The sequence below is a fragment of the Myxocyprinus asiaticus genome, chromosome 29 (genome assembly GCF_019703515.2).
Source record: "Myxocyprinus asiaticus isolate MX2 ecotype Aquarium Trade chromosome 29, UBuf_Myxa_2, whole genome shotgun sequence".
NCBI classification, from domain to species: Eukaryota; Metazoa; Chordata; class Actinopteri; order Cypriniformes; family Catostomidae; genus Myxocyprinus; species Myxocyprinus asiaticus.
The window spans coordinates 17,292,623-17,320,081 of record NC_059372.1 but is presented as its reverse complement, the minus strand read 5'-3'; the positions used below and the strand labels follow the sequence as shown (position 1 = coordinate 17,320,081).

The 27,459-nt window shown below is 37.4% G+C and overlaps 5 protein-coding genes across 14 annotated transcripts in view; 1 reads left to right on the top strand and 4 right to left on the bottom strand.

Annotated features, from left to right (window-relative positions):
• LOC127420131 (ubiquitin conjugation factor E4 B-like) overlaps positions 1-1,315 on the bottom strand; it is a 30,838-nt gene extending 29,523 nt beyond the window's left edge. For all 5 annotated transcript variants that reach the window (XM_051662159.1, XM_051662161.1, XM_051662162.1 and 2 more), the window contains exon 1: positions 1,020-1,315. In XM_051662159.1, the coding sequence (XP_051518119.1) occupies positions 1,020-1,043 (24 nt within the window). In that variant the 5' untranslated portion in view covers positions 1,044-1,315. The remainder of the gene's footprint in view (positions 1-1,019) is intronic.
• An 818-nt stretch (positions 1,316-2,133) lies between these two features.
• Positions 2,134-5,031, bottom strand: LOC127420146 (retinoid-binding protein 7-like). The gene is made up of 4 exons (XM_051662196.1): positions 4,193-5,031; positions 3,741-3,919; positions 2,913-3,014; positions 2,134-2,804 (listed from the first exon to the last, which is right to left on the bottom strand). Exons 1-4 carry the CDS (start codon positions 4,263-4,265, stop codon positions 2,751-2,753), a joined length of 408 nt encoding a protein of 135 aa, XP_051518156.1. The 5' UTR covers positions 4,266-5,031; the 3' UTR covers positions 2,134-2,750.
• A 135-nt stretch (positions 5,032-5,166) lies between these two features.
• nmnat1 (nicotinamide nucleotide adenylyltransferase 1) lies at positions 5,167-15,021 on the bottom strand. Of its 3 annotated transcripts, XM_051662189.1 has the most exons (7): positions 14,834-15,021; positions 14,146-14,272; positions 13,881-14,016; positions 13,609-13,644; positions 8,153-8,336; positions 7,277-7,410; positions 5,167-5,737 (listed from the first exon to the last, which is right to left on the bottom strand). In XM_051662189.1, the coding sequence occupies exons 3-7, from the start codon at positions 13,993-13,995 to the stop codon at positions 5,343-5,345; spliced, it is 864 nt and encodes a 287-aa protein (XP_051518149.1). In that variant the 5' UTR covers positions 13,996-14,016; positions 14,146-14,272; positions 14,834-15,021; the 3' UTR covers positions 5,167-5,342. The 3 variants fall into 3 exon arrangements, with proteins under 3 accessions (XP_051518149.1, XP_051518148.1, XP_051518150.1); XM_051662188.1 differs by lacking the exon at positions 14,146-14,272 and having other exon boundaries at positions 14,834-15,020; XM_051662190.1 differs by lacking the exons at positions 13,609-13,644; positions 14,146-14,272 and having other exon boundaries at positions 14,834-15,017.
• A 57-nt stretch (positions 15,022-15,078) lies between these two features.
• On the top strand, positions 15,079-20,202 carry lzic (leucine zipper and CTNNBIP1 domain containing). The gene is made up of 7 exons (XM_051662191.1): positions 15,079-15,217; positions 15,572-15,681; positions 17,258-17,393; positions 17,556-17,654; positions 17,765-17,860; positions 17,995-18,076; positions 18,187-20,202. Exons 2-7 carry the CDS (start codon positions 15,581-15,583, stop codon positions 18,243-18,245), a joined length of 573 nt encoding a protein of 190 aa, XP_051518151.1. The 5' UTR covers positions 15,079-15,217; positions 15,572-15,580; the 3' UTR covers positions 18,246-20,202.
• Positions 20,203-20,338: 136 nt separating this feature from the next.
• The window catches only part of clstn1 (calsyntenin 1), a 69,152-nt gene continuing 62,031 nt past the window's right edge, over positions 20,339-27,459 (bottom strand). For all 4 annotated transcript variants that reach the window (XM_051662165.1, XM_051662168.1, XM_051662169.1 and 1 more), the window contains one exon: positions 20,339-24,293. In XM_051662165.1, the coding sequence (XP_051518125.1) occupies positions 24,099-24,293 (195 nt within the window). In that variant the 3' untranslated portion in view covers positions 20,339-24,098. The remainder of the gene's footprint in view (positions 24,294-27,459) is intronic.

Genomic DNA, 27,459 nt, shown 5'->3' with positions numbered 1-27,459 from the left:
TTTTGCTGCTTTTTTTTTTTTTTAAAGAAAAGGACGAACGAGTCGCAATAATTTTTTGTGGTAATCAACATTATGCCACAAATGCTGTAGATTGAGCTTAACTTGTATTTAACAAGGAATATTCCTTTAAGCCAGTTTAGTCTTCACCTGCAACAGTAAAAACACAAATCCCCCACTGTAAATAGACACAAAAACCACCACTACCAGTGTCAAATAATAAACGCCCACAACCTAAAACCCAAAGCAATAACTGTTAAAAAAAAAAAGATTACTACCTTAAAACAATAACAAATGACCCAAAAAATTTGTAAGCAAAAAAGTACTTGACCCTCCATGACAAATACCGTATCCTAACCTGACGCCTGACAAAAGCTAGTTGCGCATGATTTGCCTGTAAACCAGAGACTTTAAAAAACACATCCATTACCATGTTTAATCTCAATAACCCCACATTTTACATAGATTGTACGTTTAATTGATTAAATTCCACATCCAAAAATGATTTTATTTCTTCACACGACAGCCTTTCAGCCATTTTGGATTCCCAGTGAAGAAAAGCTTTACAAAATAAATTTTAACTCACACATTAAACTGCTTACCCATTAACCAGCCGACTGAAAACGAAAGAGTTAGATCACATTTTAACTGTGAAATTAAAATAAATTAAAAGAGGAAATAAACAGATGGTCGAGGGTTGTGTCAGATTCAGGTTGGTAAATGCATCACTTGCTAACGAGCTGACTGGAAATAGCCTTCTTATTGTCATTAGTTTCGCGTCTATATCGACACTAAATTGACTCAATGATGGTCAAAACTCAATCTTATATTTCTATGTGAAATTAATTAAATCGAGATTTATTGGGCTGTTGATTAGCCTATGTCCTGATAGCTAATCCATTCATTACTGCGACTGAAAAGGTGACAATGACAAGACATAGAACACAAAAACACAACAGTCATGCCATCGTTTGATCTGTTTCGACTGGTTAACACACATAACTGTCTAAAAATAGTCTTACCTCTTCAGGACTGAGCTGCTCCATCGCCTTTCTTTAAATTTTCAGCTTAATTATATTGCTAGCCAGTCAGCTAGCCACCTTATAAACACCAAAAGTGCATAGTCTGAACCATAAAATAAATTTCAATAAGTCGTGATTGTCTAAGTCAAATATTTATATTAAAACTTCAAACACGCGCGGATGATTTCTGCCGATCGCTACGCGTTATTTTCGATTTACGTGAAGAATGAAACAAACACAAAAGTATTATTCGTCAAAACACTGACGCGGCCATTTTGGATCTGGTGTCACGTGACGTGAGCTCGACATATTCCATGCTGCGGCAGTTCAGGAAACTGATTTCACTGCTGAGGCAACCTCGAGAGACTTGTTTACTTCAGGACAAAGTCTAATTAGGTTAAATGAATGGCAAACGGTATACGTTATAAAGCTATTATTTAGCTTATTAAAGGTCTTTAATCATCATACGACAGCAACTCTATTCACATTTTTGACAAGATGAAAGAAAGGCCAGCAAACATGTAGGCACACCAATAAATAAATAAATTGCATAAGGCTAACAGGCTGTAGGGGAAATTGGCCATATAACTTTCCCTTTTTTGATATATAGAGTTTATTATTACTTTAATTAATCTGTTGATTAAACTTACCCATTAAAAATACATATTATAAAAAATAAATAAATAAATAAAAGCAATGGCAAATAAGCACACAAAGTATAACTTTTTCCAAGTTTTATTGCACAATAAACGACTTTTAGTGGATTGGATTGATTAGATTTTTTTAAAGAATTTATTATTATTTTCATTTGTTGATCGAATTTCCCCATGAAAGAACATAAGGTATGACATTTATATTATTATTATTGCACAATAAAGGAATTTCAATTGATTAAATTGATGACCAAGGTTTTTTATTTATTTATTTATTTTTTTATAAGAGTTTATTATTACTTTATTAATCTATTTTTGATCAAGACACTACAAACCAGGCAATGGCATATAAGCACACAAAGTATAAATTGTTTCATGTTTTATTGGACAATAAATGACTTTCGGTTGATTGAATTGATGACTGTTTTTTTTTATTTATTTTTTTATTGCACTTCCCTATGATAAAGATGTTACAAACTAGGCACTGACAAATATGTACATGTGTTTTTTAAAAAAAATTAATTGTGCAATACAGGACTTTCACTTGACTGATGACTACATTTACAAACCATGTTTAGATGTGACTAAACATGCAGAAATGAATTTAAAAATAAAGCTTAAAAACAGCCTTAAAAATGATCTAAATTAAATTTATTTAAAAAGGTGACTTGATCTTAATGCATCATATTCTGGTGAAATGATGATTCTGGATTTAATTACATAAAATCAGGGCCATTAAGTTATACTTGGCACATAGCTTCATCTTTGTGAAAGTGGCTCCTCTCTCGGAAACTATTAACAAATTACAATGTTTTCCAACAAACTGTTGACCAGTCTGAACAGTGTTTGTTTGTAAATGGTCTTATGTCGCCCTCTAGTTGCAACATAATTCATGTCCTAGACTTTCATTTGTTCAACAACACTAGCTCAGTCTGCAAGCCTCTCTGCCTAGGTTTTGGGACATAGGCTGGAACTCTTGATCCTCCCTTTTGCCCCATGTTCCTCGGATTTTGAAGTGTAAACTACTTTGTTTACATCAGTGCATCATCTCTTAAGTCTTAAATGCCACCACAGGGCCTCAGACAACCTGTTTGAAAACTTGCTTGCAGACTTGATCTTCACAGTACAACTCCTGTAAAAGATTAAGAGGTATGACCATTAAAGGGTGAATGTTGAAATAAATTCATAAATATTCCCTACAGATGTTTATGGTGTAAAGTGCTCAATTTACCAAACTTACCAAATGAAGTTTATCATCCTCAATCCAGTGCGCCCAGCCTCTGTTCTTTTTCTCGCCCTTTTGAACGCACACCATCCTGTTTCCCTCCCAATTCATCAGGGACTGTAGACAGATAGAATTCTGTTTAATTTTGTCCTTCACCACAACACAGGCATCTATTCTCCTTAATATGTATTAAGCAAATATTTGTATTCAAATAGCCTAAAGATAATACTGAAGGAAAGCTGCCTCTGTTCTGGTGCTGTTTAAAAAAGTGTAATCTATATAGATAGACTGATAATTGATTTGACCAATATTTTTTATCGATATTCACACTTTCCCAAATAATCGGTTATCTTTTTTATAATCGGGACTACCTATATTGGTTCTTTGATATTGGGTCTACCATTTATCGATAGAATGGATATTAAAGAACCGATAAATAACCGATAACCAGCGTGCCTTCAGTTGTAACGTAACTTAGTTATTTAAGCTATTTTTTGCTCAAATTACTTAAACTTTTTATACAAAACAGCTTTGCATAAATAATAACCATTTATGTAGCTTATTGTCATTGTTGTAATCTAATGATTATTTATTTATTATTGTGTTAAAAAACAGAAGTAAAACTAATTATGTAATAATCATTTATCAGTTTGACCAATATTTTTCAGCAATATTCACGCTTTCCCAATTAATCTGTTATAATTTTATTAATATCGGGTTTACCATTTATCGGTAGAGCAGATATTAAAGAATCGATAACCGATTAATAACCGATAAATGGCATGCCCTCCAATTTAACATAAGTTATTTTTTTAAACAAGTTATAATGTTATTTTGTAATACCTTGCAGTGTCTGTCATCCAGTCCCTTTGTAAATTCTTGAAACACCTCATTCACTCTGAAGGAAAGAGTGTAGTTTCTGAAAGTGCTGAGTGTCTTGATCACAAAGCAATCTCCCACCTGCTCGATCACTTTACGATGTTTCAGCTTAAGGGCAATTTTACGGGTATACAGGCCGATCCCTAAGAGATAACAGAGTTTATGACTTCCACTCTGGGGTGCACAACATAGTAGGACAGTTATAAGGACACTTTGTCCTGCCAAGCTTACAAATATACTCATCATACAATTATTTTATTAAAATGTTTACACATTGTCACATAAAGACAAAGTAGCTTGAGAGAGATAAAAAGCATAAGTAATAAAATGTGCAGTAATACAGACAATGCATTAGCACAATTAAGAGCAATCTTCCATTCAAAGCAAATAAAAAAAATAAAAAAATGCAATCTCACCTAAAGCAATCATGTATCCCTCAAAGTTGACATTGCTGACCATATCCCATGTACCAGAGAGGATGGCAGGCATTTTATCAACTGTCTGAAATCACTTGTTGTGATTTGAAGAAACCAGGTGCAATATATGACAGACAGCAAGATTCCCAACGTTTATACAGTATGTGTTGTGAGTTGAGTGGACGGAGATTTATCCTTTAACTTTCATCTTTCATCAATGCTGCAAAGTTGTGGCTCTGTATCATATGTCTTACGTAAAGTAAAACGTGTCTGGCAGGTCTTTGTGTGGATAGTTTTTTGCCAAAACACACCCATGAGCACAGCATTACCTGTTCAAAAAGTAAATTTTATTACATTTATCAGATGTTTGAAAGTATTGTAAAAACGCATTTTGCATGTGTAAAAATACGTTTAATGTGTTTAATTTAACACACTGCACTGAATACTCATAGATTAAGATTATCTGATGTTTAAATGCTCAGAGCAAATGTTCTCATGCACTTGTCAAACAAATGTCAGTGAGCAAATGTGGCATAAACCGAGGTTTGCCCTTAACTTTAAATCACCAAAGCTTGAGCAACGTGCTCTAGCCATAGAGTTTATGGGGCTATAGTCATTTGGCGATAGTCTGGGTGTTGTCTGCATAGCTATGGCACGCAATTTGGTTCTTTTTCATAATTTGGCCTCTTGGGAATATATACAGGTTGAACAGGAGCAGTGCAAGAATCGAGCCTTGTGGGACTCCACACGCCATTGATTGTCCACTCAGATACTTAGTTGCTTATGATCACATAGTAACCACTCCCTTCTTGATATGACCTGAACCAGCTGAGGACCGTCCCAGAGAGCCGTACCCAGTTTTCCAATCTGTCTAGGAGAATGTTGTGGTCAACAGTGTCAAAGGCAGCACTGAGATCTAGTAATACCATCTAACATGGTTCTTCTGTCTTAGATAGAATACAATGAAACAAATCAATCTTCTAATCAATCAGTCTTTATTTAAACTTCCATAAGAAAATACATTCAAATGGCACACAATTCTTGTAGGCAATTCTAAAATATCCAATGCCTTGTGGGTAATAGGCCTGCCCTCCTCCAAAAACTCTAAACTGAATTTAAGAGGCCAGAAGTAAAGCATTAGAGCATAAGCCTAGTTGGAGCTGGTGTATCTCTGGAAGGGGGCGAGGATGACACTGGCATTCATCTGCTCGCTCTCTGCACTGTACAGGCTGTGCTCCTGAATATATTGCACCACAGAGTCAGGCAGCAGGTAACGTACACTCTGTCCTCTGCGTAGGCTCCGGCGCACATGGGTGGATGAGATCTCATTGGTCACCCATTCACGAATCACATGGATGTTCTTACGGTGCTTATACAGCACATCAGACTGATTGATAAAATTTTCGGGGTCGCTGCCACATCTAGTTATGCACGCCATGCCATAACGCCCCACTATCTCTTCAATGTCTTCTGGCTTCCAAAGGCTGGGGACACCAAAGGACTCCAGTACATCAGCACCACACAGCAGTTTCAGATGGGCGGTGTCTAGAAGAATATAAAGCACATATAAATAATATGCATCATAAATAACCAGCCATTTTGACTGCTTTAATCGTACATCTTAACATTTATATTACAGTTATGCATTTGGGAGACACTTTTATCCAAAACTTACAGTGAATTTCAGGTGCATTTTTTCAGCGTGTGTTGCCTGGGAATCAAACCCATAACCTTGTTAACTGCATTTCTAGAACCATGCTCTACAAGTCAAGCTCAGGAACACCTTATTGTGAAAGTCCATGAATCAACTAAAGAATGTGCTCTTTTCCAAAGCCATAATGGCAAACCAGGACTACATGTTACTTATGGTCTGGTTAGACTGTTATACTGCAACTAAGGCCTCGTCCATACTAATAAGTTTTTATTGAAAAAACATTGATTTTTGCTAAGTTCAACCACACTGGAACAGTGTTTTCTCCAACAGAAACGGCATTTTGAAAAGGCTTTCTATAACCATATCATTTAGAAAATGATGACATTAGTACATTGGAAACTTGAGTTTTTCAAACAAAAACAGATTTTACATTTATGCATTTGGCAGACGCTTTTATCCAAAGCGACTTACAGTGCCCTTATTACAGGGACAATCCCCCTGGAGCAACCTGGAGTTAAGTGCCTTGCTCAAGGACACAATGGTGGTGGCTGTGGGAATTGAACCAATAACCTTTTGCTTACCAGTTCAGTGCTTTAGTCCACTACGCCACCACCACTCCACAGATTAGTGTGGATGTGGCCTAAATATAATTTAAACATACACACTGTAAACCCTAATGCTCAAAATAATTAATTGTTTTGAGAAGGGAAAAATTAAATCATACAAATTAGTTCAAATAAATTAACCTTGATGAGTATTTAGAACTTTCTATATCTTTTGAGTTCATGAAACTTACACATTTTAAGTAACCTGAATTGTTTTATTGTTTTGAGTTTAATGAACATGTCTCTTTAAATTTACAGGAACTTAAATTTAACTGAAACTGGGCAGGGGATTTCTATTTCTCAGAATGCTTTGCATGGCACTCGACAGGGAGAGTAAATGTTCAAATTAAGTGTTATATAATGTGTCTTTGTGCAAATGAATGTAAAGGGGGAGACTTGTTAGTGTTTAGTGTTTTGTTGTGTTATTTAGAAGAGTTTCTGTTGTGTTAAAGATTTTGGGGGTTACCATTATTGTGAACAGTGGAGCTTGATAGTTAGGTTCCCTTTACTTGAAGTATTTAAGTTGAGCTTACGTGGTAATTTTAAGTTCAGACAAAGAGTTCAATTTAAAGTACCATTAAAATGTACTGTATGAGTTAGCTTACTCAATATTTCAAGTTAAGAGCAATTAACATACATGCGTAGTACAAAATCAAAATCTGAAAGTTCTATTAACTAAAAAATTGATGTAACTGACTGCCTCAAATTTCTGCTAACCGAGTTCTACTAACATATTAGTGTTTAATCAGACTGTGCCTGTTTGTTCAAAGACATGGAGCTGTAAAAACATTTACCACAAGGAGTGCTGAAGATTGTTGTCCATACCTGCTTTTGTGTTGATATGAGAAGAGTTCTGACATATGCTTTCATGTTGCTCCAGCTTTCTCTTCTTCCCACACTTCACTGTGTCCACATCATCAATGTAGTTCTCAGAGGAAATGAGTTTTGTATGATGGTGCCTTTTAAAGATCAGAACTAAAGTTATCTTATAGTAACTATACAAATGAAGTAGGATGTTTCATAAAACTTTGAAAACTTGGAATTTGTTCCAGTGGCAACACATTGCGATATGGTTGTAAAGACATGCATTAATTTAGGTATCATGAACATAATAATTTGGAAAAGCATTTATTAATCATGGTAAATGTAAATTTGTTTATTGTTACATTATAATCCATTAAAGTCACAATTTACCCAAAAATTTAAATTCACACTCATGTTGTTTCAAACCCACATGACTGACTTTCTTCCGTGGAACACAAAACATGTTAAGACAGCACGACAGCAACAGTCACCTTTCACTTTCATTATATGGAAAAAAGATGACTGAGGCAAACATTCTTCCTAACATTTTTTTTTTTTTTTGAGCTCCACAGGAGAAAGTCAGTCATATGGGTTTGAAACAACATGACAGTGAGTTAATGACAGTATTTTTTCATTGTTGGGTGGACTATCCCTTTTATTCTAGCTAAATGTCAAGCTGACGTCAGAATCAATAAAGCTTGAAGAGCAAAAATGTTGACTAATCTAGACTGACGTCCACTCAAACAACATATTTTAAGATGCGACAACAAATTCATCATGGACACTGCTAAAATAGCAGCAAAGGGAAAAGGGGTGAGTCACATATGTATATTTAACTTCAACCAAAATGATTTCACACTTCTTTTCCACAAGCACATGATCTTAAGAGGTTCTCACCGAACTACTTTGGCTGTTTCCACCCACTCGGGCTGCTGACTCTCCCAGTCATCCACTGTGATCCAACTAGAGCTCTCTGTGGCAAGTCTAGCCATCTTCAACCGATGACAGGCATCAATCAGACCTTTCTTCTTGTAGCCATCTCCAACCGGTGAGATTATACCTTTCACCACTCTGTATCTTCCTGACATGTGTCAATACAGAAAGACAAAAAATTTACTCCAAAATATGACATTTAAAAGTATTACATATAAAGGTATACAGTAGTTTACCCCAAAATTTAAATTCTCTCATTATTTACTCACAGACATGCTGTCCCAACATAAAAGTTATCCATATGACTCGAAGCGTTACAATCACTTTGATTAAGAAACAGATAGAAATTTCTTATTCGATATAAATCTTAACATCCGTCCCAATTGGAACACAGTGCAGGCTTCAAGACGCTTTGACACTTCAGGCGGTCACCAGGTACTCAATACCAGTACAGCGTTCCCACTCTTTTCAACCAATTAATTTCCATGACTTTTCCAGGACTTGAAAGATAATTTCTATGCCCCAACATTAAGCCTTCCATTCTGAAAATGGCACCAAAATCACATAATTGCAAATTTGTAAAAAACAAAACAAAAAACAAACTCACCATTGTTTGATAAAAGTTAAACTGAAAACATTTAATTTTAAATTTGATCCATACAAACAAAAGGGGATTAGCGGCACATCGTTGTCTCTAAGGGTGCTTTCACATTTGGTTCGATTGCTTGGACCGTACCCGTGTTCGTTTCCTCGTCCCTCCCCCTGTCCCCGCTGGTCTCTGTTGACATTATATTATTTCGGTCCGAATCACGTTCCGATTGAGTCATCAACGTGAGTACAAACGGCAGTTGTTTACACTGTAACTAGGCAACAACTCAAGAAGACATCAGTTTCGCTGTGTTATTATAATATTCATCTCTTTGGATTTACCACCAAAACTTTACATGCATAAAATGACACTTGTGTTTGTCTCCCGCAGATGCACTGAATGTGTAATGATGTGATGAAAATTAGCGTTTTTCTGCCGCGAGCCTGCGGATGCGTTACAAGAGATGTGAAGAAAGAGAGCTGCTCTCTAAAGGGGATTTATTTAGACACAAGCAGGTGTGAGAAATGCATTAAGTGTTATTTCCTAATTGCTTATGCCTCAAAAGTATAGAAAATTGCTATTATTCCCCACAAACTTTGCTTTTGTGACCAGGACAGTGATATTTTGAAATTGACCTATTTCCAATGAGAAAACAGGCGAATTTGTGTCTTTTCGTTCACATAAAGTCAAAAAAACACAACATATGAATCCAAATTAACATGTATTTATACTAAAGTAATATTCAAAGCTGTGCTGGTCCATAATGGTAACAAGTATCCGTCTCTTCCCCGGCTCACTCGGTGCACCTCAAAGAGGATTACAACAGCATCAAGACCTTGCTGGATGCCTTGAAGGATGATGAGTATGGCTGGGAGTTCATAGGAGACTTCAAAATGGTGGCATTCCTAATGGGTCTCCAAGGCGGTTTTACCAAGTTTCCCTGCTATCTTTGCCTTTGGGACAGCAGGGACACCAAGGCGTACTACCACAGGTGGGACTGGCCACAGCGGATTGAGTTCTCTGTGGGTAGGAACAACATCAAGTGGGAGCCACTGGTGGACCCCAGGAAGGTGTTGATGCCACCACTGCACATCAAATTTGGCCTTATGAAACAATTTGTCAGAGCTCTAGATAAGGAGTCGGCAGCCTTCAAGTACCTTCAAGACTTCTTCCCTAAGCTGTCTGAGGCAAAGGTCAAAGCCAGTGTCTTCGTCGGACCACAGATAGAGAAGGATTTTGGATTCATATGTTGTTTTTTTCTGACTTTATGTGAACGAAAAGACACAAATACGCCCGTTTTCTCATTGGAAATAGGTACATTTCAAAATATCACTGTCCTGGTCACAAAAGCAAAGTTTGTGGGGAATAATAGCCATTCTCTATGCTTTTGAGGCATAAGCAATTAGGAAATAACACTTACTACCCAGGAACAAAAATTGTGTTACATATCCGTCATCACAAGTGGTTCACTTTAGGGCTGGGCGATAGGACGATGTAATCTTAACTCTCAATTGACTGAAGATGATTGACAATATCGGGAAATGGAAAAACCAAGCTGTGGAGGCGAGGGCGTGTTTGAGAGTTCATCTGGGGAGAGAGGAAGTGGTAAGGGTTTTCACCTGAGATGAATTGCTGGTAATTGCTGTTTCTTTGTTCACAGTGAGAGACGGGGGAAATAAAAGGGGCCAGACCTCAGAGTGAGGGAGAGCCCAGCTGAAAATTCGAGTGTGTTGGCAGCTGCCAGTCCTACTAAATAGAGCGTTTTTGAGTGTTTATATGAAGTTTTACCATTATGCAGTCAAGCAAATGTGTTTGTGTGAAGAATAAACTTACCTTTGAGTTGGATTCGCCGTCTCCCGCTTCCTCATTCCTCGAACATGTTACACTGGTGCCGAAACCTGGGATTAGAGAAAGAAGGATACGCTGTCATGGAGTCGACGCCGCTGGAGGAAGTCTTCCGGTCCCTTGCCAGCATCAACCAGGGCCAACACCAGGCCCTCATGGAGCTTCGGAGAGAGCAGCAACAGCGCTCTAAGGTACTCCTTCGGGCCCAGGAGGAGGACCGGCGGGTGTTGCGGATCTTAGTACCCCAGGAAGGGGCAGACTCCCCGTCCCTGGCAGCAGTGCACCCCCACGTGTTGCTCACCAAGAAGGGGCCTCAAGATGATCCGGAGGCCTACCTTGAGCTCTTTGAACACACCGCCAAAGCTCTGAAATGGCCGCCAGAACAGTGGGCGTTCCATCTTCTGCCACTGCTGACCAGAGAAGCCCAGATCGCGGCACAACAGCTTCTGGTCACCAACCTCCTGGTCTACTTGGTGCTGAAGAAGTCCATCTTGCAGCGGGTCGGTCGCAGTCCAGAAGAACATCGCCAGCATTTCCTCTCCTTAACGCTGAGCGAGGCCAGCCACCCATTTGCCACGATGCCTGCCGGCAGTGGGTGCTGGCCAAGGAGGACAGCAACACAAGGATGTCATCAACCGGGTGGTGCTGGAGCAGTTCGTCTCCCGGTTGCCGAAGAGGATGGCCGAGTGGGTCCAGTGCCACTGGCTTGCGTCGCTGGATGATGTGATCCAGCTGGCAGAAGACCATCTGGCAGCGTATCGGGGACTGGCACACCCCACACCCTTCCCCCATCTAATGTATCCTCCCCTGTTCTCTCTCCCCCCCTCCTTCCTTCCGTCCTGTTCCATTTCCCTGAAAATGGGGGAACATTCCCCTAAAACCGGCTCCCCAGTCATGGGGGTTCTCTGCTTCCACAAACCCCATCTCTCCCCTCTGAAAGAGTCTGCTTCCACGAGTGTGGGCGGAAGGCTTGGGCTAGTCTGCTGGAGTTACAGGGAGCCGGGACATGTTCAAGAGCAGTAATGGAGGTGGGGGCCTTGATCTGGATCCCCGACACCCCACAGACCATCCCTGAGCGAGCAGGGACGTACCAAATACATGTGAGTGGGGGGTACATACCAAGCCTTGGTGGATTCAGGTTGTAATCAAACCTCCATTCATCAATGCTTGGTTCAAAACAGGGCATTGGAGGCAAATAATCAGGTGAAGGTGAAGTGTGTGCACGGGGTATTCATGATTATACTGTAGTGACCGTCACGGTAATATTCCAGGGACAAAAAGCATAATATTGAGGTGGTGATTAGTCTTCGCCTCACCATCTGCTAATTTTGGGAACTAATTGGCCGGCTTTTCAATCATTATTGAAGGGGTTGTGTGTGTATGGGTCCTGTGAGAAAGTAAACCAGTATGGGATGAGTGAAGTGGCTCGAACTCCTATTATTTGCGGTGCGAGAGGTCCCGCAAGCCTCCACAGGGGTTTCCCTGTTTGAATTGTTATATGGGCGTAAGCCTGTGGCGTGTTAGGCGTCATAAAGGAAAATTGGGAGGAGGGACCTTCACTATGAAATTCAATGTGTTCTTAACCTGAAAGCAAAACTCCACACATTGGGGTGACTATCACAGGAGAATTTGCTACAGGCGCAAGAATGTCAGTCCCGGCTGTATAACAGGGGAGCTCGGCTATGGGAGTTTGCACAGGGAGATAAAGTACTTGTATTATTGCCCACATCGAGCTCTCTCCCCGGCTGCACTAATCTCATAAAAAACTACATCGAGACAACCCCACGGGCAGTGGTACGTAATCGTCCATACCGCTTACCCGAACACAAGAAACAGGTAGTACAGGAAGAATTAAAGGCCATGCTCGATATGGGAGTAATAGAAGAATCCCACAGTGACTGGGCCAGCCCGGTGGTGTTGGTACCGAAGATCAATGGCTCAGTTCGGTTCTGTGTGGATTATAGAAAAGTTAACACGAAATTTGTCAAAATTTGATGCTTATCCAATGCCTCGTATTGACAAACTGCTCAATCGGTTGGGCACGGCTCACTTTTATTCGACACTGGATTTAACAAAGGGATATTGGCAGATCCCCTTAACGCTGATGTCATGTGAAAATGGCCTTCTCCACACCGTTTGGCTTACACCAATTTGTGACCCTTCCGTTCGGTTTGTTTGGAGCACCGGCTATGTTTTAGCGTCTTATGGACAGGGTCCTCAGTCCATGTGCTGCATATGCCGATGCCAATTTGGATGATATCATTATTTATGATATCATTATTTATTTATTACTTTTTCATGTGGACTCGGGTGCGGTTTCCGGGTACGCACCTGAGTTCGGAAAACAGTGTTCACATTATCCAAATGAACCGAACTTTGACGTCATTCGAACCCTAATTGGTCAGGTATTCTAAATAACATGATATGTTTTAAACACTTCACCATGTGTTTTAATCCAGTGCAATGTAACACCCTGGTTAAATATTTAAGGATAGAGCATAATAAATACAAATATATTAATTCTAAAAAAACTTTCATGATTTTCCAGGTTTTCCATGACCGTGGAACCTTGCCAGTACTATTGTACAAAAACATTTCCAATTTCTAGTTTTTTCTGTACATTTTAAAAGTAACCCAAAAATCTCAAGCTGTTACTCTATCATTTTAACTCACTTTTGCATTTTCAAAAGTGGGCATGAAAACGATACGTCAGCTAAAGATGATGCAGTATTGAAATGACTGACTTGAAAGGGAACCGCAAACCGGGCAACACAGTGTCTGGTTTGTGTACAGCATGCTGACCATACGTCAAGCAAGAGGAAGTGTGTTAACAAGCTTCTCTTATGAACGTGGTAAGGAGACTGTGGATGTCAAGATTTATAGTGAATAAGGACTTAAATTTTGGTCTGTTTCTTACCTTGAAGTTGGCGTATCACTTCAGAAGACACAAATGAAACTACTTGTCGTATGGATTACTTTTATTTACCTTTAAGTCCTTTTTGGAACTTGAATGTTTTGGACCCTATTGACAAAAACACATCATACATTCTTTAAAATATCTTAATTTATGTTCTGCAGAAGAAAGTCATATGAGTTTGGGATGGCATGAAGGTTTGTAAATGATGAGAGAATAGTCATTTTCAACTATTCCTTTAATAAGAAAAAAAATCACACAAATTAGATGACAGAATAATAATAAAGGAGAGTTTTAGAATATGCCATTATAAACTTAAATTAATTTAATTTTCATGTATGTACCAGTATCTTCAAGGTGATCCCGAGCCAGTTCAAACATGCGCAGGTGCATGTTTGTGATGGGGTTGAAGGAGCCACATGCCAGCAGCACTACTTCAATTTTCTCTTGTGATGTCATTGATCACATAAAAGATGCTGTCTGTGGGAAAACAAAAACAAGAACTCTAGATATTCCAATATTCTAATAAAATTAGAACAAGTTTTGTCCCTGGATACAGTTAAAGGGATAGTTAATCAAAAAATGAACATCCTCTAATAATTTACTCACCCTCATGCAGATGTGTATGACTTTCTTTCTTCAAACAAAGATTTTGTGCTTTTTGGACCTTCAAAGTTCTGGCCACCATTCAGTTGCATTGTATGGACCTACAGAGCTCAGATATTCTTCTAAAAATCTTTGGATGGCATGAGGGTGAGTAAATAATGAGAACATTTTCATTTTTGGGTGAACTATCCTTTTAAGAATGCATTAAAAGAACAACAGATGTTTCCTAAGGGAACCTAACTAGGGCAAAAGGGACTTTCCCCCCTCAAACAATGTAGGTAGAGAGATGTAGCATTCTTTCACTATTTCATGACAACCTTTGGACAACAGGGAACTAGGAAACAGGAAGCATTAAAAGAAACTGTCCTAATACTACACTCTGTATTTCTCCTGTATCCAAAGAAATTCAGGTGATAAAGAGAGTAGAAAGGATTTGGGGATCATATACCATAAAATAAAACCCTATGCATAGCAGAGGTAATCAAACAAAATATAATGCACACATACACTCATCAACCACTTTAAAACACATAATTTACAGAAAGACACCAAAGTACACACGAATCATATACTGTCGTGCAGATGAGCCATTACTTTAAGACACTTAAAAAAATGTTTTACGTATTGATATGTCATTAGAATAGTTAATTTGTCAAATAATTGTTGTCAGACAACAATGTTTACTCCTTACCAAAGCAAAACACTTCCTATTTAGATGGTGTCTTTGTGTATAGCTCACTGACGCCGCGAAATATGGCTCTGTGATAATAGAACCTACAAATGTAAAGTTCAATAATATTCGTATATGATTTTAGTTATTAAAGTTGTAAATTTATTATGGGACAAATAATCATCGCGAGTGGCAGGTCTACGTAATTCCTGCTTTCATGTAAATGAAGCGTGTGAGTGTCCCAGAGTCTTCATGAGCGTTAACTATGCGTAACATTTACGCAGAAAAATAGGCTAGACAACTAGTGCTAGCAAACCACACCTTAGCAACTGGACATAAACAAACTTATCTCGTATTATACTTTTGTGTTCGCAAGGAAACTTTTATTGGATAAAAAAAGCACGGGTGAGAATTACATATTTACTGCTGTAAAACCACGCATTCTTGCAGTCTGCAGTTTGTATGTTTGTTTGCTGGTTAAGTGCTGCTAAGCTAACTGCGCATATTAACAAAGGAGTGTGATATATTTAATAGATGTGATTATATTTCATAGATACCTGTTAAGGATGGTAAACCAAGCCTATATAACAACAATTATCTTGAATCTGCCAAACACTGCGTACTCATTATGATCAGAAATAACTTAGTGAATGTCTGAGCAAAACAGATGTGACATCCACATGTAGGAACAGTAAGAAATGTCATGTTCTGTATGGAGACATTGTGCTGAAAATGTGATTTCTGCCTGTTCGTTTAAAGAGATAAAGAATGGCTTCTCGGGGTAAATCAGAAACAAGTAAACTGAGACAAAACATGGAAGAACAGTTGGACCGGTTAATGCAACAACTCCAGGATTTAGAAGAGTGCAGGTAATGACATCCTTAACATGGATAGAATAATTCAATAATTTAAAGGGATAGTTTATCCAAAAATTATAATTCTGTCACCACTGTCATCGGCCTTATCCGAGATGATGATGAGTCTGCATACAGAAGGGAGGTCGAACAGCTGTCTGGTGCAGTCAAAACAACCTTGAGCTGAACACGCTCAAAACGGTGGAGGTGATTGTGAACTTTAGGAGGTACACCCCATCAATGACCCCCCCTCACCATTCTAAACAGCACTGTGGCAGCAGTGGAGTCATTCAGGTTCCTGGGCACTACCATCTCACAGGACCTGAAGTGGGAGATCCACACTGACCCCACTGTGAAAAAGACCCAGCAGAGGTTGTACTTCCTTCGCCAGCTGAGGAAGTTCAACCTGCCACAGGCGCTGCTGATACAGTTCTACTCAGCAGTCATTGATTCTGTCCTCTGCACTTCAATAACTGTCTGGTTTGGTGCAGCTACGAAATCAGACATCAGAAGACTACAAAGGACAGTTCGGACTGCTGAGAGGATTATTGGTTGCCCCCCTGCCCCCCCTTCAAGAACTATACACTTCCAGAGTGAGGAAAAGGGCTGGAAAAATCACTCTGGACTCCACTCACGCAGCTCACTACCTTTTTGAACTGTTGCCTTCTGGCCGTTGCTTCAAAGCTCTGAGCACCAGAACCGTCAGGCACAGGAACAGTTTTTCCCTCAGGCTATCCATCTCATGAACAGTTAAAACTGCCCCTTTGAACAATAATTCATGTGCAATACACAGCTTAGTCTTTTTATATTATCCAACACATCCTACCTCTTCTGCCATTACATTCCCTTGCACTGTACATAACCGATTTGTATTTAGATTTGCACTACGTATGTGTGTGTGTATGTATGTATGTGTTTGTCTGTCTGTGTATGTATGTATGTGTGTATATATATGTATGTATGTGTATATATATATGTGTGTGTGTGTATGTATGTGTGTAAGTGTATATATATGTGTGTGTGTGTGTGTGTGTATATATATATATATATATATATATATATATATATATATATATATATATATATATATATATATATTTATATATATAGATTGTCTATTGTGTATTCTATATATACTTTTTTCTTTTCAATATTTATTTATTTTTATTCGTTTAATTATTTTTTTAAAGTCTTGGTGCTGTTTTTGTATTGTTGTGTACTGGACGCTTCTGTCACCAAGACAAATTCCTTGTATGTGTAAGCATACTTGGCAATAAAGCTGATTCTGATTTACTCACAACGCAAACCCAAATGACTTTATTCCTTCCGTGGATTTTGATCATTGATTTTGATTTGAACACTGAAGGAGAAGTTTAGCGTAGTCTAAGCTGCTCTTTTCCATGAAATAAAAGTGGACGGGCACCATGGACAGCCACTGTATGGAAAATAGCAGCTTGGACATTCTGCTAAACATTTGCTTTTGTGTTCCAGAGAAGAACAAATGACATGTGGGTGAGTAAATGATGACAAAATTTCATTTTTATGTGAACGATCCCTTAATCTGTCCCTTAAATTGATTTTTCCATTTCAGAGAAGAGCTTGAAGAGGAGGAATATGAAGAAACTAAAAAAGAGACTTTAGAACAGTTGAGCGAGTTCAATGAGTCACTGAAGAAGTTGATGTCTGGTAACATGACACTAGTTGATGAACTTGGAGGAATGCAGCTGGTAGGAAATTAGATTTTATTCTGTTAACGTATTCCAATAATGTGAGCCGAAGTTTTGTTGCAGTACATTTTAGCGCTGTAAAGAGCTCTAAACTGGTGCCTATTAGAAGAACTAGACTGCCATACGCTGATTTAATATGCTGTGCAAACATTTCTTCATCAGGCAATACAAGCTGCCATCAGTCAAGCCTTTAAGACACCTGAAGTTATTCGTCTGTTTGCCAAGAAGCAGCCAGGGCAGCTGCGGACAAGACTGGCTGAGGTGACTAAATAATTTCCTTTTACATTTTGTCCACAATTATTACATAGGCTAAAAACAAAAACATTTGTGTTATTATTGAAAACTCACATCATACTGAATGAATGCATCAGATGGACCGTGACGTTATGGTTGGAAAGCTGCCTCGAGACGTGTACACTCAGCAGAAAGTGGAGATCCTCACGGCTCTGAGAAAACTTGGCGAGAAGGTGAGAGGGCTATTATTGACGCTGAGATGTTGTCCCACAGCTTTGCATGTTGATCTAGGTTACAGTGCATACTTTTGTTTATCTATATATTGTTAAACCATTCCTTATATCTACAACTTGCTATCTGTGAATAGCTTACAACAGAGGACGAAGCATTTTTTGCTACAAATGCCAGTGCAACTCTTAGCCAGTTTGAGAAGGTGACTGCAAGTTTGGGTAAGCTGAGAATAAACCATCACTACTATTACTATAAATTGATATTACCATTTAAATAAATTATGCAATTAACTTCTTTTTTGATAATCTAATTTATCTAACCTTACCAGGATCTGAAGATAAGATAATGGCACTGGCCAGTTCTGGAGTTGAGAAGACCCAGACATAAAGGTTTACACAACATTTGTTGTGAGTGTGGCCTAAATGCTGTCTGTGAGTTGTACAGTGTTTTTTTTTTTCTTTTTTTTTTAAACAATGGTTGTCGTTTCTAAACATATTGTCAGATGCCATCCATCCAGCTGGTAATTAACTTAAAACACACACATTCATCCCAAAGTATGTACTTTGGGAATAATCATACAGTTATTTGTACTGTATGTATCTTACATGTTTTATGCTTGATTGTACATTCTGATTTAGATACATTTTTGGTTAAATGTCTTTAAAGGGATAGTTCACCCAAATATGAAAATTCTCTCATCATTTACTCACCGTCATTCCATCCCAGATGTGTATGACTTTCTTTCTTCTGCAGAACACAAATATTTTTAGAAGAATATTTCAGCTCTGTAGGTCCATACAATGCAAGTGAATGGGTACCAAGATTTTTAAGCTCCAAAAAGCACATAAAGGCAGCATAAAAGTCATCCATAAGACTCCACTGGTTATGGATATGATAGGTGTGGGTGAGAAACAGATCAATATTTATGTCCTTTTTTTCCTATGATTTCTCCTTCCTGGCCAGTAGGTGGCAATATACACGAAGAATGCGAATCGCGAAAAACAAAAGAAGAAGAATGTGAGGTGAAAGTGGAGATTGATATTAATCTGTTTCTCACCCACACCTATCATATCGCTTCTGAAGATATGGATTTAACTAGTTGAGTCTTATGGATTACTTTGATACTGCCTTTGTGCTTTTTGGAGCTTCTAAATTTTGGTACAGAGCTGAGAAATTCTTCTAAAAATCTTTATTTGTGGTGCATTTTTGGTTGAAATATTCCTTTAACATTTACACATGATATATAATTCAAAACGTTTTATAATTTTAGTTCTTATTTTTAATTTTTAACCCTCTGGCTGTATTGTAATATATTAACCTTATCAAAATGTCAGCAGCCAATAACTTTTTGGTACTAGTATTTGATCGTAAAAATAGACTGTAATCACTATGCATTTTAATGTTGTTTTTGATTTGTTTTTTTTAACCAGTGAGCTTTTGTAAATATTTTGTATTAGAATATATTTGATGATACAGATGATTGCATCTGAAAAGTTGTCTGTTTACTCTTTTTTTTTTTTTATAAATTTTTATTTTATTCACAATTCACAGTCGGTAAAGGCTAAAAAAAACAGCTTCAAAACTCTGTGATCAAACTCAATTTAAGACTACTGTGATATTTGGAAAACAGGAAATATAGAAATAACATTGTAAGAAATACAACAGTGCCAAAAGTAAACAGGTAGGCTGTCAACTTAGCCATTTTACGACAGCTATATATTAGGGCTCTACATTCGGTCTAAACCATTCAGCAGCATTTCAAATGTTATTGGGCTTCAGTGTAGATATATTGCAAATATGAATATTTTTAGTTCTTAAGCACTAGGTGGCGCTCTAGTTCTAGAAATATTTGTTTTGATCTGTTATCCACCATCCATCAAAGAGGCATCATGAACGATGAAATTTAATGCTTGAGGAAAGATCAAGGTGAATGAATGATTAAAACCCATTTACTGGTGAAAAAGGAAACATTTTTCTTTCCTTTAAATAAATAGTTAAGGATTGATTATATATGTCCCTTAATGGTGCTATTTAACAGTAAATGTATGTTTTGTTTTGTCACTGATTGTTACTCAGTGTACTCCATATTTGTTATTTAATTTTTTACAGAATTTTTTTATAATTGAACCCTTTGTAAGAATACTACTATGTAGTGCTATAAGGTAAATATATATATACACACACACACACACACACATAAGGGAAGATGTATATGCTGTAGTTTTCACCATTTTAAATCAACTTTAAGCTGTTTTTGCAGTTCACGTAAATAGTCGATATGAGAAATGCATTTTCAAAAGTACAAATATTCCATGTAGTCTCAAATAATGAGGTCATAAAAAATGCAACAAAACAATAGAAAAAAACGGTTAAAATAGATTTAGATGGAGTGTTTTAGTTTTAATGTCAGATGCACTCACTGCTTAAAATTTCATGTCAACTGCCCATTTACTACTAAAAAATGAATCACTCCAAAAACATTTTATTTCCATCTCATTATCCTTTATTCATGAGCAAGCATCAACTTCACTATAATTTTCCTCTGAATAATAGAAAAGTGAATGAGCTTGAGGCCAGCATCCAAAAATTCTACAACATCCCCAGTTTTCATTTCTAAAACAAAAAAAACCAAAAAAAATTATTCAAAAAGTGAGCAATGACCGTTGCAAATCTGTGACAGCTAATCTTTGATTCAGTAGTATAATCAGTCTCCCGACCAATCCGAAACATTCCAAACCCACTGTTCCATGTGTCATTTACAAGAAATATGTATATCTGTTACATGCAAAGAAAATACCCCTTTAAATATCCACCTTCTGCTGCTGTTCAAACCAACCACAGAACATTTGTTTTGGAACATTTCTGCGTCAGCATCTTAAAATTGTCAAATCAGATTACAAAATCACATTATTTGAAATACATTACACAAGACTGAGAACCTGCAGATTAATATTTGTTGGGGGGGGGCGGGTGGATGTGGAAGAGATAAACAATTGTGCGATTTTCATCACAAACATTGATTATACCAAATGTGTTCTAATGGAATGGTCTGCATCGATCAAACAGATTATAAACTAAATGAATGTAAGCTGAGAATAAAAATACAGTATGAAAAGTGAGAATTTGTGTCAGAAATCCCATCATGTATCGGATTCATGCTGCCCTCAACACCTTCTTCAGGAAATACACTTCAACATCACCTTTCACTTTTACACAAATTGTTAAATTCATACCCACATATGCTGCCTAAAGAATTTCAATAAATGTACATCTTTTTAGAAGTGGATTTCCTCAAACATGATTTAATACAATATTCATTGATGATACAGTATGGACCTATATTTTCTACACAACAACATGAACACAACACATCTATGCAGGACACTTAAAATGCTCACTCTTGTTAAAATTATAGCTGTTGACCCCTACTTCAACATAAAATTAAATAAAATTACATCCCCAAACTTGTAAGAAATCTAATATTATATAATTATAAAATGTGAAAAATGCAACAACTAAAATGGCATTGATGAGTGTTTAGTTAGTTGTGTTAATGAGCTGTGATAGGCAAAAGGCACTCCCAAATCCACAAGCTGAAATTTGGACATCCGTTTAAGGCCTGATTAATTTTAGGGGGGACCAGTTGAACAAAATGTGTAACAAAAAGTAATAAGTACAGAAAAATAAAAAGAAATAGCTGACATTTCTGAAAAATCTCCCATTGCCGTTCCATGGGTCACAAAAATAGACCTTCTATTAGAGAATAAACCTTCTTGACAACATCCCACATTGTGCCTTTTCTGAAAAACATAAAATTATATTCATACTACCAATTACAACAAAACCATTTAGTTTAGGCCTTAAACCGAGAGTTTTCATGCATGTAAACAAAAAATGGTATTCTGAATGAAGTACCCTAAAGCTTCATGTCTCTCTTTACTAAACAATTATAACTCTTTACTAATAATAATTAGCATTCTTTTCAAGCCAATAGGGAACTGAGAATTCAGAGTTTTCCCAATAACTGGCTATATCGGGGGGTATCCCAAAATGTTCAATCACAGTAAGAGAATGAAATGCTTTTGAGCAACTACATGGAGAAATGCCCTGCAAATATGGAGTATATCATCACCAAAAAGGAATAAAGGTTTACTAAATGTAAACAAATATCTTTACACAACTCTACAGTACAGTTCCATGTACAATAAAATATAGCGGCCATACTGCAAAAATATTTTGTTTGTTTAAAGAGTACTGTTCAACCAGTAACTTGAACTTAATTTCTGGAAAGGGTTATCCCTTTTTAATGCGAAGAATTTTTAGGGGCCTTGAAATGACAAACATTCCAAATAACTGAATGACATTGGGTTAACCCTGAATTTGCAAAAAACAAAAAAAGAATTATAAAGTTCACAAAATTTGTCATACAATAATTAAACCCCCATTAATTTCTATTCAGTTCAGTTGAATCTTGAGCTCAGACTCAGGCTACCAATTCAACTCTTACAACTTCTGCCATATGGCACAACTAGTAAGAGTAGTATGGTAGTATGCCATTGCAGACGCAGCCTCATTCTTATTTATGAGGAATGCTCTACCAGATTGGTTAGGCTTTCCTCATGAATAAAAATGACACTTCCCCTGCCATCCTGTCCATGTGTCTAGAAAAACGGAGCGAAATATGCGTCACGCACACTGGCACGCGGAAAACAAGTATGCTTTGGCCTTAAACTAAACTGGATTATGAGAGTGCATATTGTGATTCCAATTGGTCTCTATTTATAACAGAAAATACACACACAATCACTTAAGAATGGCTTAAATAACTGCAGTGTGCCAAACAGTACAACATACAGTACCATGCGTAAAACAACCTGAATGTCATTATTAGTCTCCAAAACAAACGTCTGTGCCACAATGGGCCTTCACTGACTTAAATACATTGAAGCCTTGGTGTAGCATTTGTGCCATTGCAAGCTCAGCCAGAATTAGCATATGTATAGCCAAAGCACGCCCACCAACACTACTACAGTAAATTAAAAATAAAACAACAAAGATGCACACCCACCTCCACAGAAACCTCGGCCTCTGTCATGGGTTTCTTTCTGTGAAGCGGATGTCCCATACAAGCATGACAGAAGAGTTTCACCGAATGTTTTGAAACATGCTAAGAGCATCTCTTGACATAAATATTCTACAGCAGGTGTCTTTTTAGATACCGGAAACCGTTTGGTTAGGTTTTCACTAACACATTGACTAATTACATGGTTTCATCATATTTACAAAATATCAAAAAGCAACTGTATTCTTTCATACCCATGATTGCAAATCTTGCCATGCAATATAAAGATAGGAGGGAAAAAAAGTGACCAAAAAGCATCACCTCTTTCTTCTTTACGGAGCACAACACCAGTACCCAAAAAAGCAAAGAGTTAAAGGGACAGTTCACTCAAAAATGAAAATCCCGTCATCATTTACTCACCCTCATATCGTTCCAAACCCATATTGAATTTTTTTTTTTTCATGGAACACAAAAGAAGATGTCAGGTAATGTTAGTCTCAGTTACCATTAACTTCCACTGTATGAAGGAAAAAAAAAAGCAATGAAAGCATATGATGACCGTGGCTTACATTCCTTGGAAGAAAGAAAGTCATACAGGTTTGAAACAACAGGAAGTAAATGATCACGGAATTTAAATATTTGGGTGAACTATCTCTTTTAAAAGTCTTCTAAACTTTGTAGCAAATCAATCTAAAATTCATGTGCAAGGAATATACATTAAATCATTTTCGATTTGATAGAGCTGAATGTGAAAAGTATAAGTGCAGGGATGTGTCCCTACACGGCTTCAAAAGAAATGCAAATATAGGCCAGGTTTCCCTTGGATTCCCTAGGAAAAGTTTCAATAAATTAGGAACTTAGATTGAGACACCATGTGATAACTATACTACACTGAATACCACCACAATAAGATGTCATTAGGGAATCCTCGGCCACTGGAAATTAAGCTGACTGCAACACCTGTCACGACAGACACCAGATATATCGCATCTATATTTTACATACATTGTATAATTATTTAGTTTTCCGCGTTTACGTTGTTTTTACGCATGGCTCCTTAGGTAGGGACTGTAAGGGAAACATGGGCGTCCCCATTGGCAGAGGGGTGTGACTGTGTGTGGGTGGATTTGTGTGTGTGTATCTGTGTGTTATTAAATTGTATTGTGTGCTCAGGTGTATCAGTAGGTTAGGGTGGAGTCGTCCCACTCCAGCTGCTGCTGTCTGCTCGAACCCTGTTGATTCTCCTGTTCTCCGCCTTCATCCTCACTACTGTCTGATTCCACACTGGTTATGTCATCTTCCTCCTCTCCATCCTCGCTCTCCTCCTCTTCCTCTTCTCCATCCTCCTCGCTGCTGTGCTGGTCTTCATAAGTCTAAGATATAATAAGAAGAGAAAGAGCTGATACATTCTCTAGACTGCATAATGCACAAAGATGCTTGGGTCTTTGGATTTATTTAAGAATTTGTTGAGACTGCAATAGAATTTGCCAAAAAACACCTCCATAAGTTTCACACACTGCTTTTTTCTAGCCTGCAGCTGTCATCACTTTCGGTTTTGTTTTCCATGTATTATAACTAGAGCTGTCAATACGAATGAGTTAACGCATGCAATTAATTTAAAAAAGTTTCACGTGTTAATTTTTCCTAATCGCAGTTAACGCATTTACGTTAATACTACATATACCCACATAAACGCTGGTTGGAAGGGCGGAACCTTTGCGATGTGTCTGCCCAGAGTCTGATGCATTTAAATGATCACAGAAGCATGTCAAGTCTTAACTATCACCACAACGCAGAATGAGACGTTTTTGTCTGCAAGCGTTTTTCATGTGGAGTTCAAAGCTCCGTTTGACGCTGTTGCTCTGATGCGAATCATGAATTAATTACTTCACGATTGCTGTAACAAAGCGTATTGCCAAAGTCTGCCGGCTGATTCATATTCTAGAGGATGAGAGTTTAAGATATTTAATGCCCATTGCAATGAATATGTTACCATTATGTGGACTAGTTTTCAATTAATCAAACTCCCATTTAGACTTTGGGAAACGTTTAATGTTACTAAAATTGGTGCTATTTTAGTGCATTTCTATCTTTATACTGTTGAAGGCTTTGTTTGGAAATTGTTAATAAAGCATTATATTGTTACATATTGTTTTGTTTTCTTTCCTAAGAAGGAAATAAATGCATTCTGATAGGAAAAGAAGTATATTTAGAGTCACATTTCAGCGATTAATTGTGATTAACTACGAAATATGATGCGATTAATCACGATTAAAAATGTTAATCGACTGACAGTACTAATTATAACCAACGTTGGGTAAGTTACTCAAAAAAAGTAATCAACTAAAAATTACTAATTACTTCTCTAAAATTGTAATTAGATGACACAACTAATTACTTCATGGGAAAAGTAATCACATTACTAATTACTTAGCTAAGCATGGCCTAGATTTTCCTTGTGCCCCCCATAAACTTCTGACACCCTCCTCCCGGTCCAATGAAGAGACAACCATTTGCCCACCCTAAAAATCAAAATGCCCCCCCCCAAAGATCGCATCTTAGTACCATCCCAGATTACTTTTTTAAAACTCTTTTCACAAAAAAAGATAATTTTTCTGGTAAACGAATATAAAATTATGTCTATATTTCTTCCTTGCTCATTGTCGCATACAAGTCATATACTCAGCAGCACATGTTTCTTCCTTACAATGACTCATTAGTGGCTCTTCTTAAAAATAAGATAATTCATATTTTAAATGTACTCAACATAAATATTGTTTTGGAAATGTGTGTAACCCACATGATGTACTTAAAATAATTAAAAGTAATTAACTTAATTGAAAGCCATTAACTTTCAATTAATCAGATTACACTAATTTAAAATGTAATGTTTTACACTACCCTTTTTTTTTTCTTTAAAAGTAATTTGATTACAATAACTAATAACTCTGTAATCAGATTACACTGACACTTATTATAACAAACCATAAATCACATAACCACAAAAAAATATGTATTTAATAGAAGACAAATAAAGATGAAAATATGCTAATATGATAATAATATGTTTGTTCCACCCTTGCAACCATAACCCCCTCTCTAACAGTACTATGACAGTAACATGGCACAGTGGTGGGGTCAAATGATAACACCATGGTACTAAATTATTCATGTAGCTTGGAATTTACATGGTAAGTACCATGGTATTTCCAAAAAACATAGTATCACCATGGAACCATGCTCCCAAGGTACACAGCAAGGTACTCTTTGTACATTTTAGGTGCAAACTGTTTGTCTGAAGGTAAAGGTTTGGTAGATTTAGATTTGCAGGTTTAGCCTTCATTAACTATAAATGCATGAAAGCTAATGTTCTGAGAGCTTTGAGTGAGTTTTAAGAATGCACCTCCACGGAGACTTTAATCTTTTGATGGACTCAGTCCTTGATCATAGTGAAGCAAAAGTGTGTAAGCCCCTAGAGCAACATTGACGCTTCACAGGATGTGTAAAAGTCTTGGTCTTACAGATATTTGGAGACTTCTGAACACATCTGGTAGGGACTATACTTTTTTTTCATCAGTCAATAAGATTTATTCTAGAATTCTTTTTTTTTTATATATATCTAAGTCCCTCATTTCATCTGTTGTTGATTGCTCAATTGGAAACATCTTAGTCTCAGATCACGCCCTGGTGAGTTTAGAGATGTTGCCACATACGGAGAAAAATAAATCATATAGTTGGTGCCTTAATGTATCCCTTTTGCAAAATCCTGAATTCCAACAAATGTTAAAGGTTGAAATCAATGTTTATATGGAGACCAACTGGTCCTCAGTATCCTCTGTGGGCATGGCTTGGAGGCACTTAAGGCAGTTCTTAGGGGTCGGATCATACAGTATGCCTCATTCACCAAAATAATCCAAAGCACGAGAACTCGTGGAGTTGGAAGGGAATATTAAAAGTGCCGAGGCAGAGCTGAAGTTCCGAATGTCATCTGATGGCCTCAGTGAATTGACCCGATTGAAATACATATATAATGCTATTTTGTCGCGGAAGGTGAAGTTTTGGCTATTCAGGGCAAGACAGTCATACTTTGAGTCGGGGGACAAAGCAGAGAAGCTTTTGGCTAGATATATAAATCAGAGAGAGTCTATTTCTACCATTCCCTAGGTGAAATCTGCTGGTGGTGAAATATTTACCTCAGCCACTGATATTAATAATGCTTTCAAAGAATTCTATCTTGATCTTTATAGTTCCACGTCTTCATCTACTGATGAAGATATTAGAAACGTTGCGGAACAATTAGAACTCCCTAAACTGACGAAATAAATTTTCTGGATTCTGAGATAACCTTGGAGGAGCTTGGCGAGGTAATTAAGGCCTTGCATACAGGCAAGGCTCCAGGGCCAGACAGCTTTGCTGCTGAATTTTTTAGATCTTATGCTACAGAATTGGCTCCACTTTTGTTCGAAGTTTATATGGAATCACTAAAGAATGGAAAGCTTCCGCCAACCATGACACAAGCCCGGATCAGTCTGATTCTTA

Bases quoted from the DNA above. Each gene is read 5' to 3' on its own strand.
- lzic (XM_051662191.1), top strand. From the start codon at position 15,581: ATGGCTTCTCGGGGTAAATCAGAAACAAGTAAACTGAGACAAAACATG. The intron at 17,655-17,764 runs GTGACTAAATAA...TGAATGCATCAG, and splicing joins TGCGGACAAGACTGGCTGAG to ATGGACCGTGACGTTATGGT. The intron at 17,861-17,994 runs GTGAGAGGGCTA...ATCTGTGAATAG, and splicing joins TGAGAAAACTTGGCGAGAAG to CTTACAACAGAGGACGAAGC.
- nmnat1 (XM_051662189.1), bottom strand. From the start codon at position 13,995: ATGACATCACAAGAGAAAATTGAAGTAGTGCTGCTGGCATGTGGCTCC. The intron at 7,411-8,152 runs GTGAGAACCTCT...GATCTTTAAAAG, and splicing joins GAAACAGCCAAAGTAGTTCG to GCACCATCATACAAAACTCA. The intron at 5,738-7,276 runs GTATGGACAACA...ATATTCTTCTAG, and splicing joins TCATATCAACACAAAAGCAG to ACACCGCCCATCTGAAACTG.
- LOC127420146 (XM_051662196.1), bottom strand. From the start codon at position 4,265: ATGCCTGCCATCCTCTCTGGTACATGGGATATGGTCAGCAATGTCAAC. The intron at 3,920-4,192 runs GTGAGATTGCAT...GTTATCTCTTAG, and splicing joins GGGATACATGATTGCTTTAG to GGATCGGCCTGTATACCCGT. The intron at 2,805-2,912 runs GTAAGTTTGGTA...AATCTTTTACAG, and splicing joins AGGATGATAAACTTCATTTG to GAGTTGTACTGTGAAGATCA.